At 40.1% G+C, this 21372-nt stretch overlaps 1 protein-coding gene across 3 annotated transcripts in view; it reads right to left on the bottom strand.

The window, feature by feature from the left end:
* TDRD3 (tudor domain containing 3) overlaps positions 1 to 20630 on the bottom strand; it is a 93938-nt gene extending 73308 nt beyond the window's left edge. Inside the window, exon 1 of one of the 3 annotated variants that reach the window (XM_058825174.1) lies at positions 20423 to 20630. In XM_058825174.1, the coding sequence (XP_058681157.1) occupies positions 20423 to 20463 (41 nt within the window). In that variant the 5' untranslated portion in view covers positions 20464 to 20630. Of the gene's footprint in view, positions 1 to 20031; positions 20074 to 20422 lie in introns of those variants that run through there. The other 2 variants (XM_058825177.1, XM_058825175.1) reach the window with 2 other exon arrangements.
* Positions 20631 to 21372: the final 742 nt, after the last annotated feature.

Here is a 21372-nt window from a genome sequence, read left to right as displayed (position 1 = left end):
AGAGAAGAGTAACCTTATTGCAGCCTTTCAATACATGAAAAGGCTTATAAAAAGGATAGGGACAAACTTTTAAACAGGCCTTCTTGTGTTAGGACAAGGAGGGGTAATGGTTTTAAACTAAAAGAGGTTGGGATTACAACTAGATATAAGCAAGCAATTTTTTTACAGTGAGGGTGAGGAAACACTAGAGAGAACAGGCTGCTCAGAGAGGTTGGCAGATGCCCCATCCCTGAAGCATTCAAAGTCATGAATGAGGCTCTGAGCAACCTGATCTAGTTGAAGATGTCCCTGCTTATGGCAGGGGGGCTGGACTAGATGGCCTTTAAATATCCATTCTGACCCACACTATTCAATTATTTTATTAATGGCATGAAGTCGGCTATGCATGCTACAAAATTTGTTCATGACCTTAACGCCTCAGAAATATTTGTCATACACCAAAGCTCTTTAATTCACACTGAACACAGGAAAACACTTTTGATATAATTCACACAGAGATTCAACAGAAGGCACCCCACTCCCCCCTCCCTATATTCCACTGACAAACTGTGAATGCCTAAACAAACAACTCAGTAAGGTCTTCTGTCTTGCTGTACACTCAGCCTAGGCTTACCCTTTATGACCAACTATTTATTTTGTCTTTACTGATTTAAGGATCTAGACATTGTCTGCTCAAAAATAAAATTTTAAAAAATGCTTCTTGTGAGACCATTTTCACATCCCTCTCCACAAACATAATTTGCTCCCTTTTCTTTGATATTACTCATAACTCTTTGAAAGCTCAAGTCACTGCCAACACTTTGGCAAGACTATTACTTTGCTTACTAGTGAGAAGTTAAGAGAAGTTAATGGTTTGACAACAAAAAATTTAGCTTTCATGCAGACTGGTCAAATAGCCACGAGTCACAGTGCTGATCTCAAAGTTGCTTTGCCCATACAAATTTGACCAGACTACTCCCTCTTTACTCACAGACTTCCTCCTCAACCAGGCACCACCTGGTTATTCACCACTCTTTGCTATACATTCTGCCTATCTGCACACACACCTGTATCTCCTCTGTTGTTTCATTAATGGGTAATTCCTGATCTCTGTGCTAACAACTGCAATCACAGAATTTACTGTGAAGGGTCCCTCCACACAAAACCGCACAATAACACACATCCAAGTATTCTTGACATGAATTGAATTCATACATTCTGCTCCTAATTCTGAAATTTTTAATGGGGCTGAATTAACTCCAGCTCCATCTTCTATAGGCAAATGATAATATATCATCAAAACTTACATAACTAACTACAGGTGTATTCATAGCTCCACCTATGTTATCAGTGAGGTGAAATGGGGTAATTTGTGAGCAAGCCTTGGGATATAGAGTGGTGTTCTACAGGCACTAAGGCTTGAGATGTTCACCTCCAGCCATGAGCAGCATTTACAATCTTCAACTTACCCTTGACCAAAACATCTCTTTAAATTCCTCATACAACTGAAAACTGCAAACTTTGGTACACAGAAACGCAAAGGACACTGATAAAAAGATAGTGACAGAGGAGAAATAAGGGTGAAGACCAAAGGTAGAAGAAAACAATAAAGTAAGTAAACTTGTCTCTGCTTTTTTTTTTAACATTACTTCAACTAAAACAATTCATTTTTCTGCACTCTGATGTCTTTTCAGCACAGTTCAGAAAGGATATGCAGAAAAAAATGGAGCTAGATGAGGCATGTGTTTATTGTCATGAACAGGTAACTAGTATGACAGCCATTTGGTCAGATAACTAGCTGCTTTTTTAAAATGCTTTTCCTTTTCCTCTTTTTGCTTTAGGGTTATTTGACTGTACCTAATATGTTAGCAAATGTGAAAACATCCTAAGACGAGACTCATTCTCTTGTTATCTGTTCAGCGTACTGCTGATTAACTGAAAGCTCTAATTACCAGCAATTCTGCTGTCCTTCATTAATACACACCCACCCCTGCTCAATTACTTCAGGTTCTGTTTTCCTTACAAGTTTTACAGATAGTTAAATTCCAGTCTACTTCCATCTGAAGTATTAAGAGCTAAAAACCTTAGTACACACCTGCTCTTGATCTCTGAAAGCTGAGGGAGGTGTTGGAGGGCAAAAGTAATGCATCAGAATAAAGAGAGAAGTTAAATTCACAACTGCGGCATTCTGATTTCCAGGGAGAACAGAATACAGCTGCTTGGACTTAGGACCAGTTATGGTGCCTCATCATGAGTTAGGAAGCTGTAAAATTATAAAAATAATGCTCAGGACCATCATCTTCCTTATTTTGAATAAATCAAGATAAGTTCAGCTGAATCTATGAAAACAGTCCCCTTCAAAAATTAATCTCTCCTGTTCTGCAGGATAATTATCTGCCAATAACCGTATATATTCTATAAAATAAATCAGAAGAGAACATCATCCCTCTCAGCCATTTTCATTTTTGACAAATTCTGATAAAATCCTTCCTGCACCTGCTGAAATTTTATCTACCTCAATATTTCAAGGAATGGTCACTTTCAACCTGTCTTGAATGAAGAGTTTAGCATCTGCTTCTGAAAGCATGAAGGGATTAAAAAGCATTTTACCACAGCTGCACGTTGTCCTAGCAAAGAATAACTGCAGTGGATAATTGTAACACCAAATATCATCGTGCACAAAAATTAGAATTCATCTTAGAGCACTGCATAAACATAGCATCTCCCCACAATTTCAGGGCTAGGTATCTGACCCTTTGTCACTTCCTTCTGTTGAACCTGCTCTAAATGCTACAATACACACAAAGGAAGAAAAAACAAAACAATCAAACAAACCCACAGACTGACTCACTAAGCCTAAGGGATAATTTGCCTGAGATCCTGAGGCACCTCTGAAGAAAGTTCGATTATATATAAATTGGGGAATGGCATCAAAGAGGAATTACTATTCCTAACAGTGTGTATTGCAGATTCACAAAGCACAGGAGGCAGAATACATGTCTCAAATCCCCAGGGACTGAGCTGGTATGCATTTTACCTAGACTGAAACACTCCAGCTGCTAAACTAATGAGCATAAGGTAGAGACAGGCACTTTTGCCAAATTTCTCTCCCCTCTTTTTGTATTCAGTATTTGGAAAGAGCAAACACTTCGAAGATTAAATAGATAAACCATTTCACATGAAGTCTAGTTTATTCATTTTTGTTTAAGTCACCAAATCCAAAAGTTTTTAAATGCAGTTCAATTAGTCTCAGAAAAACAATGATTATATATTATGCAGTTTGTCTAGCAGCCATGTCACACAGAATGAATTCTTATCACGCAAGCCAATTTTAGCCAAATCTGACAAAGAAACAGAGGTCTCAAAGACACCTAAGTTTCCCCTAAGTTTCCCAGAAATCAGCTGCCTGGTAGGAGCAAGACATACAAATTAGCAGTTGCATTGTGGAAAAAGGAAACAGAACTTGGCTGTCATCCATCTCCAGCAGGAGCAATCAACTGGTCAATTGAAGCACTCGCCGAGTTCCAAACCAGCCATAACACAGGCTGGTGCTTGCCAAACGCACAGGGACGTGAGAGGAAGCCAAATGTGTTCTGGGCTAGGACAGGCCACACAAAGGAAATGAAGGCAGGATCGTACACAGGTGCTGGGGAGTACCAAGGGCAGTGCAGCAGCCCCATCATGGGAGGCAAAGGGGAGAGTCTGCAATAATTAGTTTAGTATTAGGAGCTTGAAGACAAGCACACTTTCAGATTTCCACAGCTCTAAAAAGCCTATTTTCAACTTGGTTTTCATTTCATCAATGGAGCCAAGTAATCGCATGATGCTATGACTCAAAACTGGACTTTACTGCTGTAATACAAGAGTTTCAAAGTTTATGTTCTAATATTCTGATTAAGAAATAATGAAATCAAGTCTGTGCCACAACATTTAGGAAGCAATATTAAGCTAAAAAGTACATAGTGGAATGTACATCTTCATCCTGTGGAAAAATGGGAGCAGGCAGGCAGGCAAGAACCAGCAGAGTTAAGATATCTCAAGCAATAGTCACCTCTCAGCTGAGAACTGGAACTGGTTACACCCTCCATCTGTCAAATAGTAAAATAGGTATATCATCTTCATAGAGAGGTGGCATGCTAATGCTAAACTTTTTATTCTGCAGAGGAATATACCTACATCCAGTCACCAGTTCTCACAGAACTGTGCAAGTCAAGTCCCACCTCTTTCAACTGCAAATTGTCACTCTGACACCCAACTCTTCTGCCCAAAATCACAAGTACATGACAGGCTAAAAGGCACCATGCAAAGGCCACACATTCGCAATTTTGAAACTTTCATGTAATTTACCATGCACTATATTTAGCTTAATAAGCTGGAAATTAACTTTCTTTGAGGGCTAGGAAGTTGAATAATACCGTAACTGCATCACATCACGTTTTTCTCAATCATGTGGTACTCTCCTCTATAATGACAGAGATGGAATATGTATCTCCCTTCATCTTCTTTCTCCTTTTCCTCATCTGCTTTTCTTAAGCTCTCCCTCCTGTCTGCCCTTCTCTACTTGACAGTAACAAAGCAGATCAAAAATACAGAACACCTTTCTTTTGAAGACTTAACTAGAAAGACCTGGTTTCTTCACCATGAAAAAGACCAAAGAAGGTATTTAACATATCCATACAGTTGAAAGTGACATTAAGGAGATAAAAAGGGATTGGCTACTCACCATCCCTAAGTCAGCAGGTGGGAAATTGAGCAAACTTGGGAAGAGTGCTTCCTATAGCACATGAAGGTGTGATTGACTATTCTGTGGCTGCTGAAATTTAACATGGGTTTAAGAAAACACTGCACAGATCCATGCAAAAATGTTCATCGAAAGTTTACAAGAAAGAAAACATCTAGCTGAGGAAATCATTGCAAAAAAACCCAGTAGTTAAAAGCTGGGGAAACATTCTGAGACATCATCTATGCACAACTGGCACACTCTCAGGCTTCACTACAAACATAAGTTATTGCCCTTGATTAGAGACAGTTCTGGGACACAGACTTTGAACACACTCCACCTCACAAATTAGAGCAGCCAGACCAAAAAAAGTCATTCTAGTGATGGTTATTATAGACTACGGACTTTCCATGTAATGCACGTTCTATAATGAAGAAGTACATCACATTTTTTTTCCTACACATCAGCATAGCTTGTGCTGGCATAAGCATGGCAAAATTTTATTAATATGACCACACTGAAGTTTAAAATAGATGCACAACTTTTCATCAAAAAAAAGTAACAGAAGTTTTTTTGGGGAGTGGGGGGAGAGTGTAGAGGATGACATGCTAGTAAAAATTGAACAAGGCAAGATGTACCACCACAGCAATTCCTTGTCCAAAAGGAACATCACAGAGATCAACAATAAGAGCCAAGCCATACTCCTCTTTCCAACCACTGACACTAGGAAGTAGCTGAACAGAAAGCAGCTCTGGGGCTTCACAGTGTAGAACAATTTGAACACAAACCAGCATCCCCATACAGTGGTAAAGCCTAAGGACATACTGGGCTGCAGCAGCAAGACTCTAGTCAGCAAATCAAAAAATGTCATTATTTCTCTCCCCATAAATTATGGGGGAGAATGTCTATGTAATGTCTCTGTGTCCAGTTTCAGAGGTCCCCATTATGAGAGAACATCCCCAAACTGAAGTCAGGCCACTGAGGTGTTTTGGAGGCTGCAGGCCATGTTCATAGGAGGAGACACTGAGAGCACCACTGTTCATCCCAAAGAAGAGCAGACCAGAGGAGGAATTTGTTGCCCTGCCCACCATCTGAACATGGCTTAAGGAGACAAAGCCAGTTCTGAGTGCTGTGCAGTGAAATGAGAAAGTGCAAGAAACACGGGCTGAAACCTGGGAAATCTCAAATGGACACAGAGAGAAAAACTTTCCTAAAGAGTGGCTAAGCACTACAGCAGGCCATCTTTCAGATATTCAAAGCTCAACTAGACAAGACCTTGAGCAAGGTGACCTAGCTTAAGTTAGTCCTGCTCTGAGCAAGGGCTGGGACTAAGATTGCCTCTTCAGAATCTGGCCAAGTAAACTTTTTTTTTTAAGTATACATTGAGCAAAAAAGCAAAACCTGGCATCTCTGGAATAATTAATTCCCAAAAATACTTTCTCAGAGGAACCTTTTCTACATTTTTTCCCAGCAAGAGTACTTAAAAGCTGGCTTATTGAGACTAGGATATGTAACATAATATTCTTACATATAAATAACAAAAGGCTCAATCTTTAGTAGACCAAGTATAAATTTGATCATTTTTAATCACCTTATTTAGCTTATCAACTGTACTCATGAAGGAGGCTATTAATATTTCTCAATTCAAGCTGTAAAATCTTACTTTATTACCACACAAAAGCAGCACTGAACCATAAAACTACAAAATGAAACTTGGAAACATTATTAATTGCTGTTTTGTTATTAAAGCATGTCTTCCATACCAGTGTCAAAGACCTGGACTATTTCAAGACACTTCATATTAATTTCAGAAATAATAAAAGCTTAATATGCCCAGTGTTTGCTGACTCAAAAAGCAAGATGTAAGAAAATACCTTCAGTTTTACTCAAAACATTTAAAACAGAATTTTATGACCAACAAGAATAGCTGCTATAATGGATACTGCTCTTAGAGAATCAATTCAAGAGCTCTAAAAAAAACCTTAGCTTTTCAAGACACCCAAGGCACATCCCTCCCTCCTACATATCAAAACTGGCACAAGCAAAAAAAGAAGCTACAATCTGCTTAGAAGAAAAGGATGAAAGATGAGGATCACTACTGAAACAATGAAGTATATCAAAACTGAAATGCCAGGCAGAAAAGTAATTTCTTTTACAGCTGCAGTCATCAATGCTTAAAACACACACATCCTTATCACTCTTACTGCATAATTTGAACTCAGCACAGAAAATTCTGGATTCAGAGCAGTATCTTCAACCCTGCAAAGGTGCCCTGTTTACTTTTATTCTATTTTGTGTTAAAATAACCATTTCTACAGACCTTTAAAACTAGATTTATAGCATATTTACAAAATACAACTCAAAAGTAAGCAGCATGAAGGCATGCACTCTTGCAATGTAAGAGAAGACACACAAAGACTTGTTTACAATTAATCTGAAAAGCCCTACAGCAACAGAGATTAATGTATTCCTAATAAAATGTATTCCTAAAAATTAATGTATTAATGAGATTAATGTATTCCTAAAAAAATACTACTGCACCTATGTGGTATTCCAAAGGTTATATCTAAGTTGCAGTTCATCAGTGTTGTGTTTTAATCCAGCAGGTAGATAAACAACACACTCACCAAAAAATCAAACACTCACTCCCTGCTCATGTTTGAGGTGAAATTGCAAATTTAGAGGTGACCACTGTACTAGGCTGTACCAGCCCACAGACCCTACTACCACCCATAGCTACCCAAAGCCAGGGGCAAATGTCTGTGTCATATTCTTAAATAGTTGTTACAGTCTGAACGAGCTGAAACACGTTCAGGAGACACAGCAATAGGAACACGCCGGTTTGAACATGCCGAGGACACTGAGAGTTCCTCCAGAGCTACTGCAGTTAGCCTGGGGGAGAGGGGGAAGATGGAGGAGCGTGTCCCTTGCAGCCACAGTGTCTGAGCAGGAAAGGGGCACGGTGCAATTATTCCTGGTTCCCGTAGATGGCTCCCGAAGCTCGGAGATGGCGGCAGGGAAGCACAAGCACCGCAGCAGCCTCACAACCACAATGTTACCGGGAGCCAGCGCTACAAAACTCAACACAATGAACAGCTCAGCCCAGCCCCCAGAGGCGATCAGCAGCACAGAATTGTTACTTATACAACATATAGACACTTATACATATATACACTCAGACATTTAAAGCAAGTATTGTCGATATACAACACAGCTCTACACAAAAATCAATACTGTAAGGCAAGGGTAGGTGAAGATGAAATATTAGAAAGAATGTTTTACTGTGATGAGGCACTGGGAGAGACTGTGCAGAGAGGCTGTGGATGCTTCATCCTCACAAGTGTTCAAGGCCAGGCTGGATGTGGTTTGGAGGGACACAATCTAGAGTCTAATGGAATGTATCCTTGCCTGTGGTAAGGGGTTGGATGGAAGCAGGTAATCATTAAGGCCCCTTCCAATCCAAGCCATTCTATAACTTTACAATTACAACAAATTGTAATTTGTTGTTTGTTTCAACATGCTCCAGTCAGATCTTCCACTGTTTCAAACCCTTATGTCCCATACTGGGTGCCTAAAAAGGAAATGTTGTGATTTAAGCAGCAGGTACCTAAACACAACACAGCCACTCATTCCTTCATCCACAGTGGAATGGGGATAAGAGCAGGGGGGAAAAAAAAAGTCAAATTTGAGGGTTGAAGTAAAGATAGATTAACAGGACACAAAAGGAAGAAAAATAATTAAAATTATATTTCTAATTAATTAATATATACATAAGTGAAGCACAGTGCAGTTGCTCACCACTTATAGGCCAAGGCCCAGCCAGTTCCCAAGCAGCAGACCCTGATCAGCATTCCCCCTAGTACATACATGCCATATCCTATGGAATATCCCTTGGCACAACTGGGGTCAGCTGTCCTGGCTGTGTCCCATCCCAGCTCCTTGTGATCACCAGCACGTGGAGTGGAGGAAGAAGCTGAAAAGTCCCTGACAATATAAACATTGCTTGGCAACAACTACATCATCAGCATGTTATCAATAGTATTCTCATCCTAAATCCAAGTACAGGTCTGTAAAAAAATGTGAAGATGATCATCCAAACGACTGCAAAACCAAGTTAAGTATCCGTAAATGCAGTCTAAATGTGCTATCAGGAGCATACTTTTTCTAACTGTATTCTTTCATTAAAAATGAACTGTATTCTTTCATTACAATGTTTATAGTTATGCCCACAGAGCTGTAATAGAGAAAACATTTTTTCAAAGTTAGTAAAAATTTAAAGACCACTTTGCAGAAGAGAAAATATGCATTGCTCTTCACTACTACTGCTATAATTAAAGTGTAAAAAAATCTGCCATGGTAAGACACCAAATTATATTACTTTTCATACTGTATACCTAAACATTCTTTGAAGTAACAGGCAAAAACCAGGTACTGAAGTAGCTCACCCCTACAATTTATTTTCATATTCTTGGGTTTAATTAATACTTTCAATTTAGTATTTTAGCATTGCAGGCTCAAGAAGAAAAAGGATTTAAATTAAGGGCTCTAGCATTCAAGATTCATCTAACCTCCCAGCCAGATGATGTGTAACCAGAGAACAACATATGTTCTTTATTCTCCTGCTTTTTTTGAATGATCTTCTAATTGAAGCTCTCACCTCCCTTCCTTCCCAAGTCAATCACAGAAACACTTCATCTGATAGAAAATTACTTTCTGTTCTGTCAATAAGTTTGGGGAGGGGAGGAGAGGGACAGACAGTTATAACTGTTATTAAAAGATAAAAATTATAAGAATCAAACAACATTGACACACAGTAATTACTCTGAACAGAGAAAAAATACTGCAAGACACTTAAGAGTAGAATTATGCAGTTACAAAGCACTAAGTTCATCTCTAGTACAACAGCATGAGGAAAATATGACCACAGCTAAAGCATAACATCAATTAGTCTTCTAGACTAAATTAAGCTTTTTCCATTTCGTCATGTTATGATCATATGGTGGCATGGTTTAGTTAGGAACTAAGACATAAATTAAGAAAACAGAACAGAGACTAATGTGGTGTTCAGAAAGACATTCTCTTTCCTTCTTTTCCCCATTCCCAAATCCAGAGAAAATCACACACTGGTGAACTGTCAGCAGCATTCTCCAAGGAAATCTTTTCCATCTAAAAATCACAAATAAAGAATCTTTTTCCCAAAATGTCCAAAATCATAAATGAGCATCAACTGCAAATTTCTGCAATAGTTATTTCATCAAGGCTGAATTCAGTGGATTTACAAAACTTAAGCATAAAAAAAACTTAAAGTTCTTCTTTCTTCATTTGCTTATTCCATACCAATTATCTCTATTTTAGACAATTCTTCAAAATTAAATTCTGAAACATACGCCAGAAATTTTTCATACCAAACTCAGAATGAGAGATTTCTTTGGCCAACAAAGAGATTACTACAAACAGCTACTACTATTTAATGACACAAAAATTGATTGAAATCCTTTTATGCTACATATTCAAGAATTACTTAACTATTAAACAAACCCAAACCTGTTTATCTTAAAATATTAAGTATAAGCAATGATGCCTCCACTTTCTTCACTTACTCTGATTTTCATAGTTACAAACCAATCTGATGTTATTTCTTAACAAAAATTGTAGATAGCACTCAAGTGAAAAGTTGCAGAGGTACTTGGCAAGTATTTGCCAAAAGGCAGAATTCCAGGCTGTTTCTTACACTAGCTGAACTGCAATTCTCTCATCTATCAAAACCTACCTGTGTATTATACACATGACTGTGTATCGTACCTAACATCTGAATTTAAGAACACAACTTTAAATAAGTTTTAAAACCAAGAATCATGACTGTCCTCATTACACATTCTGTTTTCAATGAAAAGCAGCTTGATGCATCATATTTTTACATAAGGATCCTCTCCTCATTCCTTAGCAGCTCATTACTTCCACACAAAGTGTGCCTCATTCAGAAATCACTACTCTGCATAGTCAGAACCAGACCCTTGAAAATCACCCCCCTTCTCTTCACCTCCTTCACCGACATTTTCCCCCCTCACGCTCTTCTCCAAATAACAGTTAAATTGAAAACTTCACACTTGCTACTACTTTCAGCTGTAAACAGAAAGTGAGCTAAGAGGAAAAATGTAATGGTCATTAGCATTTCAATTCTAAAAAGTAGCTTAAAGTTCACCTCTGCTTTGTATTTAAAACTGTCTTGGACACAGTATCACAGTTACAAAAGTAAAAAAAAAAGTATTACTAGGAAACTCTGAGTAAACTTAACTGCCCTGATGCCTTTTAAAGTCTCTTACACTCCCACTGTACAATGAACCTAATAGAAATTACAGCTACATCAAGAAGTACAGCTACAAAAGAAGTAAAAATGTGCTTCCATAAGAAAAGGTAATTTCCATTTCTATCGTCCTAACAAGCAATACCATGAAACAAGATGATCCACCTGTTGAAAGATGTATTTTACTTATTCAGTAGACTGCCATTAATATCAGAGCTAAGTGATTTCATATCCTCATTAAATAGGAGAATAACAGTATTAATGCCTTTCATAAGGGTACTGGATAATGCACACTTCTAGCCTGTGATTTAATGCTGTATCCCAATTTACATCTGTAAGTATTTAAACACTAAGATCACACATTGTATTTTACAACAGTAGAAGAATATAACACAGTGAAATTTCAGCAGACTGAAAATAACAAGTGAACATGAGTCTCTAACAGCTTCTTAATAGAAGAGATTTAGGGATAACACAGGCATACTGTTATCTAACAGTAATAGCTGTGATGCAAAAACGTCAAACTTTTCCAGGTAACACACAGAGATATGCCCAAGATAACCTCACTAACTCCAAACTTTGATAAGATAACCTTCCAGCAAGCAGCACTGCTGTAAACAGCAGATGCTAGAAACAGCCCCTGCAGTCAGAAACTGCTGGACAAGAGCTCTTGCAAGCTTTCTGCTCCTTGAGAAGATCTGCTACTCCACGATTCATAACAGGCCAACAGGACACAGTAATTTGATATACAAAAGTCACAACACTGTGGAGGGTTTACTTTGCTCATGTAACAAAATTCTTAAAATTCCTTTTTTCTTTTCTTCTCAGATACAAGCTGTGAACACTTTCTCACTCACATTTTCCCAAGAAAATGCTGGCAGCCACCCTGAAGTGCTAAGTTGAACACAAATATACTAAGGCTGGGGCCGTGCCAAAGACACAGCTGCCACGCCACAGAGAGTATCTTGAAGCTGTCTTAACACACATGGCTTTTTCTCCTCTGGCTTTCTTCAACAGCTTTTTTTTGGATATGACACAGCACTAGAAGCTCTAGCTGCTCCTGGAGCACTAGGAGACAAACAAGAAGAAAGAAGAAGCCAGTCTTGCCCACTGGCCCCAGACAGCACTCCCTCCCAAAGCAGCAAGTTCAGCAGTCTGTTTCCCAGCAAGTCTTCACTTGCTGTCAGTTAATGGCATCACTGTCATTTCCAAAACCTGCGCTACTTTTTCCAAAGTCAAGGGTTCAAAATGATGCCAATACAAGAACACCCGTCATGCTTCAATTACTTACCAGTGGTACAAAGATTATTTAAACCACTTTCTTTTTCCTTAAATGTGCAAAGAAGCTCAAAGGTTGTACATCAGTCCTAGAGCTGTCCAGTCCTCCTAAAATCTGACACCTCATGACTATGCATTACATTAAGAACATAAAAAGTGATTAGAAACACACATATACTATTCATCCCCTGGAGAGCCTTTACTTCTTCCTGTCAGCTCTATTAGAAAGACTCTTACTAGAATTAAATATGGTCCTTGTGCTCCACAGAAGTAGAAAATGTACTATTCCTGAAAGTATGAACAATATGCATAGATTGGAGAATCAAGCCTTAAATTTATTTTAATCCTATTGCTATGACAATCACAGAAAAAAATAACTGATGTATAGGATATTTAATATCTAATGTTTCCAAGTGAAATTCTCTCTAACTAAAACTTCAGGACAGCTTCCTACTCCTATGTACTCCTACGTGTATTATTTATATAAAGCTGTATACTAACCAGCAGTAATGCACAAAATATACACAGAAAATACTAATGAATATCACTGTTATCAGTATGAACAATAGCAGTACCTTACTCCAAGATCAACAGCTACTTTCCCACCAGCTTGCTGCTCAAGTACTCACTGTCTGGGGAGTGTGAGTACAGAGAAATGGAAGAGATTAAAAAAAAATCTGTCTCAAGAGTCTTATAACATGATTTCAGAACACAAAGACTTTGCAAAGGTCTTTCTCCTGATATCCCGTTCATCTATATGCAGCATCCACTCCAAATGCCTCAAATTTCCACATTCTAGATAACACTGACATTCTGACTAATAATTTAAATTACCATGAAATATAAGTTTAAAAGAACCTACTTTTGCTCAAATGGTAAGATACTGACCTTCAGAAAACTTGAGATTTCTTAAACACACTGCTGCTGTTATTAATTCACCCTTTCATTGGGAAGTTCATTTGGGTTTGCTGGAAAGGCAAATAATAATCAAGCATGCTGCTAATTCTATCCTTTCCTCAAATCCCTACCAAAATACCATTAACGCTACACTGAAAAACAAAATTTCTCTGAGGGAAAAGGTAAATCAAGCCAGAACAATAATCTCAATTGTGTAACAAGCTCCATCCCATCACCTTGCTTGTGTGATGATACGATATAAACTAGTTTAACAACAGAAAAATGTATAGAAAGTATTATGGAACTCAGTGGTAATGTGCAGTGTTTAATATGAGCTCTTCAGAGAGCACCAGCACAAAAAGAGGTAGAAAGAAGGAAACTAGAATGTCGCTGAGTCAAGCCCTTTAAGTAACACTTGCCCTAACAAAGTATTTGCATCCCATCAAGAAGGCTAAGCCTAAGAATTACAATGCTAAGTAAATAACTTCTGAAACAAGACTCAATACATTCAAATTCCAAGAACTCTGAAAAGGAGACTAGCTATGGGAAGCCTACGCATTTCCAGGGAACACATTGATTGGAAAGAATCAATGTGAGACACTCTACCAAGAAAAGTCAGGACACTGAAAAGGCAGGCGTTACAAAGAGAACCGCAGCAATCTAAAGGTCTTTAACTTTAGATCTGTTCCAAGTGGAGTAAGCTTTTTTGTTTCTTTTTTTTTTCACAGCAGCAACAACTTCATTCCAAGTTGCAACAATTCTATAAATCACAAACATCTTATATTAGTGCTTTAGCTTCCTAGCAGAGAAACCAGCAGGTGAAGTCTGTGCTCCCCAAGACAGTGCATAAATCAATTCAAGATCTCACATAAAAAGATGGGGGGAGAGTCTCTCCCAGCAACTGATGAAAACCAGAAGGGTGAGTTACAGCAAGGCAGTGGAAATCACAGCTGAGATGGAGTACATAGGGGACTGTCACACTTGCTTTGCCTTTTTACTCTGTTTTCCACAGTTCAGTTCATTTCTCTCCAAATCCTCACTCCCTCTTCCCTTATCTTCAATCAAGAGGAGAAAATCCTTTTCTTCAGAACTATGGTGTGAGGACCCTTTACCTAACAATATAAAAACAAGAACATAAATGGTGTTTTAACTTACGCAGTCTAGGGCTGTCTGACACGGTTCCCATTTTTGTCAAGGGCGGCCAGAGACAGATGATCCAGGTCAAGAATGCAAACCACAGCAAAAACCTAGACACAAAGTGTCCACAGTAATTCCTGGCTATCAGCCATCTTACAGCTGGTAGTCCAACTTCACTGTAGAGTTCAGTATTCAGTGCAACTATTCCTACCTGGCTTTGCCTAATTACAATTTTAACTCACTCACACTTTTTCTGCTCCACTATATCACATGGCAAATAAGTTCCACAATTTAATTACACATTGCTTGACAAGCTACTCTGATTTTCATCAGGTAGCAAGTTTAATTCACCACGTGGCCTAATTCTTGTCCTAAGAAAAGCAGCTACTCTTGCTCTCTACTCATCATTTTTTTATGATCTATGGATTTTATAGATCTCTATCATCTCTTCCCCCATTGTTCTGTTTCTCAGCACAGAGTATCTTCCAGCAGAGAGTATCTTCCACATCTCTTAACCACTTTTTCAGTATCTATTAAACCCTTGCTGTGCTGGGATGATCATATTAATGCACACTGTTAATGATTTCGACACACCACCAATGAACATAATGACCTAACAATGATTTAATTCTTTGTGAACAATTCCCAATAGCTGTCTGACCACTGCCCTTCTCATGCATGTATATATGTAACAGCAGCAAATTTAGAGCTTATCACTCTGTAGACAGGTTTGCATTCTATTCCCCTGTATGAGCATCATTTGGCATTCACCAGAACTGAACTACACTTGCATGTGAAAGAACTGGGCAATGGCTTTGGAAGAGTTTGCTGCAAGTAATTGGTAAGTTCGTATTTTACCAATCCCCAAAGACCAACAAACTGCTACAGTGCCATAGTACTGTCACTCCTTAAGAATATTTTTTAATATAATGAACCCCTTAATCCTAGCAGAAACCTACTGCTAACATTGTTCCAACATGAAGCAATCATTTATCTACCTCATTTCTCATCTTTTAACCAACCATACTAACCCACAGGATAATCACTTGTCTTCAGCAAATAAGCTTTGGTTGAGGTCCTTAGTCAAAAATTTCACCTACTTTTAAACCAATCTGCTACTGACTTCAGTAAGTGCTTTCCAATTCTAGCGTTGCAGCATTCAGTGAGCAATAACTGTGTAGGATTTGGTGAGTAAGAGATCTACTTTAATTTTATGTCCTGCCTGCAGATTATAATAAGCCTCACCAAGTTCACTCCCTTCAGTTCTCTCTTCTGCAAACAGCAGTGTTCCAAACGTTAGTCCCCTACCTCCTTCCATCTCCTTATTTTACCCATCCTTTTTTTCAACTTTTAATTATAGCCCTATATGTCTTTATTGTATTTGTAACCATTCCAGCTAGTAAGTTATTTTTCAAACACCTGGCATCTTCTTTAAAAAGAAGGGGGAAAACAGCATCTGAATTAGTTTCTAGGGGTTGTTTCCCTTAACAGAATGCAAAATGCTGGACCTTTTGCACTCCTCCAGAGTGAAAATGACATGAACAATTCAGGTTCTAACTACCCACTACTGGTGACCCAGCAGGAATGCCAACTGATCAGATCACCCAGTAAGGGATACACATGAACAAATAAAAAATGCAATGACATAGCATTTTGTTTTGTACTGGCATTTTGAGATTTCATGGTACCAACCAAACTTCACAAGATTTTGCTTCACAAAAGAAGTCTCAAGAATCTCAAAACAGATGCATCTCTCCTGTGAAACACAAAATGTGTGTTATGCTTGTGTCTAAGGAAAATCTTGTCTCCTGCCTGAGCTAGCTCAATATGCAGGAACCAATTTCAGCTGTGATTTCCAAAAACGCTTTATTGGAATAGCAAAAAAACATGAGGGAAAAGCAGATCATCCTGCAGAATTCTGGAAATGACTACTTTGCCAAATGCCTGCTGTGCTCTTAGAAAGTGGTGTTAGATTCTCCCTTTGAGAACTTCCTTGTGTTTCCAGGCATACACCTACTTTTGCTTTAGAGTTTGGATCATATCAGATTAGTTCTACAAGAGGACACATGTGAACAAACCAATCTTAAACCCAGTATGCAGCACATCACCCACTTGCTGAAATACCAAAAACTCAGTTTAAAAGTCTGTTGCACAACAACTTGATATTTTTCACTTACAAAGAATATACAACCACAATGACATTAATATAAAGGTTTTCTCAGGGACTGTTAAGCAGTATTCTTCTGGTTTCCAAACAACTAGTACAACTCCATTTCCCCTTCATCTCTGGGAGTAACCTTTCATAGTCACAGCTTTGTTTACATAATCTTCAAAATACATAATGCTTTACAAGACAGTATTTTTTGCCATAGAGTTACTAATTTCTACAGCATCACACTGCAATAAAAAAAAATCTCCACTAGTTGCCAAAGAACTCACAAGTACATTTAGCTGTATTAAAAAAATCTTTACTTATCCAGTTTGCACCTCTCGCTTTCCTACAGAGATCAATCACCAGCCCCGAGATCTGTGAACCACAGGCTAAACCTGCTGTAGGCCATGGTATATTTTTCATTTTTGACAATATGTTGGCATTTCTATGTAATAAATTCCCAAGTTCTGCAAAGATCTAGGAATGCTGTAGAGGTCTTAGCTTTTCATTCTCTTGTGAAATGCCACCCAGGAAATTTAAACAAACAAACCAAAGAATACACCACAAAAAATTACGTTGCAAGCCAGTAAGAAGTGATTTATGACTCATTGTTTACATAAGGGGATGTATTCAGCAATTCTTCTGGACTTCACTTCTAGTAATAAAACTGGATTCACTAATTCATGCTCCATTAAGGCCCATATTTTAATAAGAACATTGGAAAACTGGTTCTGAAATTCATTAATGTAACTATAACAATACAAAAGGGTAATTCTGCAATTTGGCCTTCCTCATGTTTGATAATTAAATAAAAAGTTAATACAGAACTTCTGTTCCAGGACAGAATATCTTTTTCACTGACACATAATACAAACACCTTATCTCTCCCCTAGCTGGAGCCAATATCTCATTCCAAGGAACACTTCAGTGCATAACAAAAAGAACTAGCACCAAAAAATTCTGACTTCCAATGAGAGCTGCAGGGATCTGTCTTCGGAAAAACTACAATTCTGCACACAAACTACAGGGGCCTCTACAGGTGCCTTTTACTCATTTTCATAAAACACCACCATCACCAAAAAAAAGAAAAAAAAAGTCTCCCAGCTTTACCTACCACTGTTACGTTTACTAGGTAGGGCTACTTTACCTTTCAGAAGCTGACAAAAATGTAATTAATAGACTGAAGGTAAACATTACAAATTCAGAGACAATTTTATAACAGATTATTCTGGCAATACCAGGTTGAGGGAGGGGAATAAATATATAATTACTGTTCAGTATTAACTACACTTTATTACTGTTCTACTTGAAAAATAATTTTATTTTTAATTCAGAATCACAAAAGGTAAACACTAGTTGCAGAAACTGACATAAACAAGGGCCTACCTTAAGTCTCCTGTCTTGTAGGGTTTAAGAAACTTACTGTAAAATCCAGTCAGTACAGGCAGTATTTTACAAGCTAGCAGATTTTAAGCTAAGCAAGGACAACTTTTTTTTTTTTTTTTACTTGACATGCCATGCAGAGCTTCTGCAGTTTAAGTGGGGCCAGATTTTAACAGGTAAACTCAGTTTTGCTTTTGTACTAGAAAACTTATCATTCTGACATCAGGTGACAGCAACGGTAACGACCAATTTGGTAGAAAACATTATTTAATCACCAGTGTAGTCTGCTGCATAGTGTTACATTAAACATCACTGAAGGCTCACTCACAGATGTGTTAAATAACTATCAGATCTAATAATATGAGAAAAATCATAAGAAAGAGCAATAGCAAAGCACGGATGTTCAGGTTACTACTCTTTTCTAAAGTGCATAAACACAGCTAAGCAAGATTCCCAAATCATTATTTCTTTTTCCACCTCACATTCCTCAAAAGCATATGTGTGAATTCCTCTCTCCTTTATACTGCCCTTCCCAATGCAACCAGGTCAGGGCACAATTCCAGTGGACCTGATAATGAGCCCATTACTTGCCCCTTCAACTTCCAGCCTCTGGCTCCCACCCTACAGAACTGCAAGAGTAACAACTGTTGAGAGCCATTGAAGAGTCTGTACCCCCGAGGAGGGCAGCAAACACTGCAGAGGGACAGACTGCTTCATAGGCACCTCATATTTGTGCTGCCAAAAACCTGAAAGCCATTTACCAATGGCACTCGTTCAGCTGAAAAGGCAGTAAAACAACTCAAGAGCTGAAAACTGTGAAAAAAACTGAATAGGCAACAACAGAAAGCAAGAAAAGCAAACTAAGAAAATAAAATTACTTTTATGGAAAACTTTTGCACTTTTGGAGAGGTCTAAGTACAGGAAAGGATAAGGGCAAGTTTCAAGTCACAGTCAAATATTCCCGTTAAATTAACTAATGTTATAAAAAAGTAGCAAAAATAGTAATGATTATTTCAATTCAGCAACAGCCAGGAGCCACAGGATTGTGCACCCCAGAACCACTTTGAACAATATTTCTGGATCTTGATACACTTATCCAGAAGCATACCAAAGGACACCTAATTACTCTGTCTGGTTACTATTACCAGAAAGTAGCAAAAGCTGGCCCAACAAACACAGCATCTCCGGGGGTTAAAGGAGGTGATTATCCCACTGTATTCAGCACTGGCATGGCCTTAACTGGACTGCTGTGCTCACAATTGGAAAATTATGTAAAGGTCCTTAAATATGGAGGAGGGCAACAAAGCTGCTGGCATGTCCTGTGAGGAGCAGCTGAAGACCTTGGCTTGTCTCCACTGGAGAACAGGAGGCTGAGGGGCAAACCTCACTGCTCTGCTTCTACAGCCTCCTGAGTGGGGGAAGTGGAGAGGGAGCTGCTGGTCTTTTGTGCCTGGATCCAGTGATGGGATGAACAGGGATGGCTCAAAGCTGTGTCAAGGAGGGTTCAAACTGGATATTCCTTTACTGAGGGCATGGTCAAACACAGGAAGAGGTTTCCTATGGTGGCAGTCAAATGTTTAAGAGGTATTTGGCCAGTGCCCTTAATAACATACCACGATTTGGTCAGCCCTGAAGTCATCAAGAGATTTGACTAGATGATTGTCATAGGTCCCTCCTAAGTAAATTATCCTGTTCTATTCTAAATCACAGGATACTCACTTTAACCTTTTCCATCTTGAAACCACAATCCAGGCCAACCACTAATGTAAACAATAAAACAGAAATATCCCCAGCACACTACTGGAAATAACTTTGTGTAAGTTACTTTGTGCTTTAGCAGGTAGCACTAAAGGTTTGGTGAAAGACTTTCCAAGTAGTTATGGAGAAAAGTCAGCATTGACTAGTAAGAGAATCACTTCAACTAAACAATCAAACAAACAAACGAAAAAGCCCCAAACCAAAACAAAAACTTCCTACAATACAACCTCATCTCTAGGCTATCAAATAAGTGTTTGCAGCAGGTATTTGAAAAGCACAACTCGATGAAACACGCTGTTCCAAAATGGACATTGTGTGCCCAACGACTGGGACTCCGTAGAAAACACAAGTACCCGAGTTCAAGCCTCATGTGTGGTGCATTTACCCCGCCTCAACTCCACTTTTTCATCTTGCCTCCCTTACCGAAGGGGCGCACAGTGCAATTACCAGCCCCAGCACCACGGGCAGGCCAGGCCTCCGGGCGAGGCCGGTCCCGGGGCAGGCGGGGAGGCCGCCATCGATCCCGACGGACCTCGGGGTGGCCCCGGGATAGGGACGATAGCCCTTCCCCGCAGGGCCGGCAGGACGGGCCGGGAGTTCTCCTCCGGGACGGGCCGGCGCCAGGCCCCGAGCGCACCGGGGGCAGCACAGCCCCCTGCCCGCCACCGACGGGCTCCGAGCGGAGCTGGAGCGGGGACGCCCCCCAGCACCGCACGCCTCGAACACGAGGCACTGCCCACCCCACCCCGCCCCGCCGCTCGGAGTCACCCCCGGAGGCGGAGGCGGCGGCGCGGCCGAGCTCGGCCCCACTTACCAGCCCGACTCGGAGAGCGCGGCCCGCGCCCGGTCGGCCATGGCGCCTCCCCCGCCGCTCGCCCGCAGCACTCGGGGCCGGCGGGCGCTACGGAGACCCCCGACACTCGCTCGGACGGGGAGAAGGGACGCGGGGCCCGCTTGTTCCCCCGCCCCGCGGGCCTCTCCGGGCGCTCGGGCCGGCCAGGGGGAGGGAGGGAAGGGGGGAAGGGAGGGAGCGGAGGGAAGGAAGGGGCGGAGGCGGCGCAGGCAGAGACGAACAATGCCCGCGACCGGCGGCTGCCTGGAAGCTGCTGCCGCCATGGCGGGGAAGGGAAGGAGTGAGGGCAGCGGCGGCCTCGGGCCTGGCGCCGTGTAGTGTTGGGGAACGGTTTGTTTAAATGCGTTTCGTCTGTGAATAGTATTATTGACGGTAGCGTTGTTCTGCGAAAGGCCCTCCTTAAAACGCAAGTTGCGGGTGAGGAGGGATTTTTAGAGTGGTCTGGAGCGCACATCGCATGAGGAGCAGCTGTGGGAGCTGGGGATGTTCAGCCTGCAGAACAGAAGCCTCGGGGGGGACCTTCCCCCTCTTGACACCTTCCTGAAAGGAGCAAAAGTGGGCCAAGTGGGGCTCGGCATCCTCTACCAAGTAACAAATGGCGTCAAGTTTGTGCCGCAGGAGGTTTAGATGGGATACCAATCAGGAAAAACTTCTTCACAGAAAGAGTGAAGCGTTGGAACAGGCTGCCCAGGGAAGTGGTGGAATCACCGTCCCTGCAAGCGTTCAGAAAAGCTGCAATGTGCTCCTTAGGGACATGGTTTAGTGGTAGACTTGGCAGTGCTCATTAATGAATGGTTGGGCTTATTGTTAATAGTCTTTCCCAACATTAATGATTCTTTTTGAAAGACCGTTCCTGTGTTTCTTTTATATTTGGCGGTTTGTTGTCTGGGGCTTTTTCTTTAATGATTTGC

The sequence above is a fragment of the Ammospiza caudacuta genome, chromosome 2 (genome assembly GCF_027887145.1).
Source record: "Ammospiza caudacuta isolate bAmmCau1 chromosome 2, bAmmCau1.pri, whole genome shotgun sequence".
In the NCBI taxonomy this organism is placed as follows: Eukaryota; Metazoa; Chordata; class Aves; order Passeriformes; family Passerellidae; genus Ammospiza; species Ammospiza caudacuta.
Note: the sequence above shows the minus strand (reverse complement) of the source record. Positions and strands in the feature narration are given on the sequence as shown.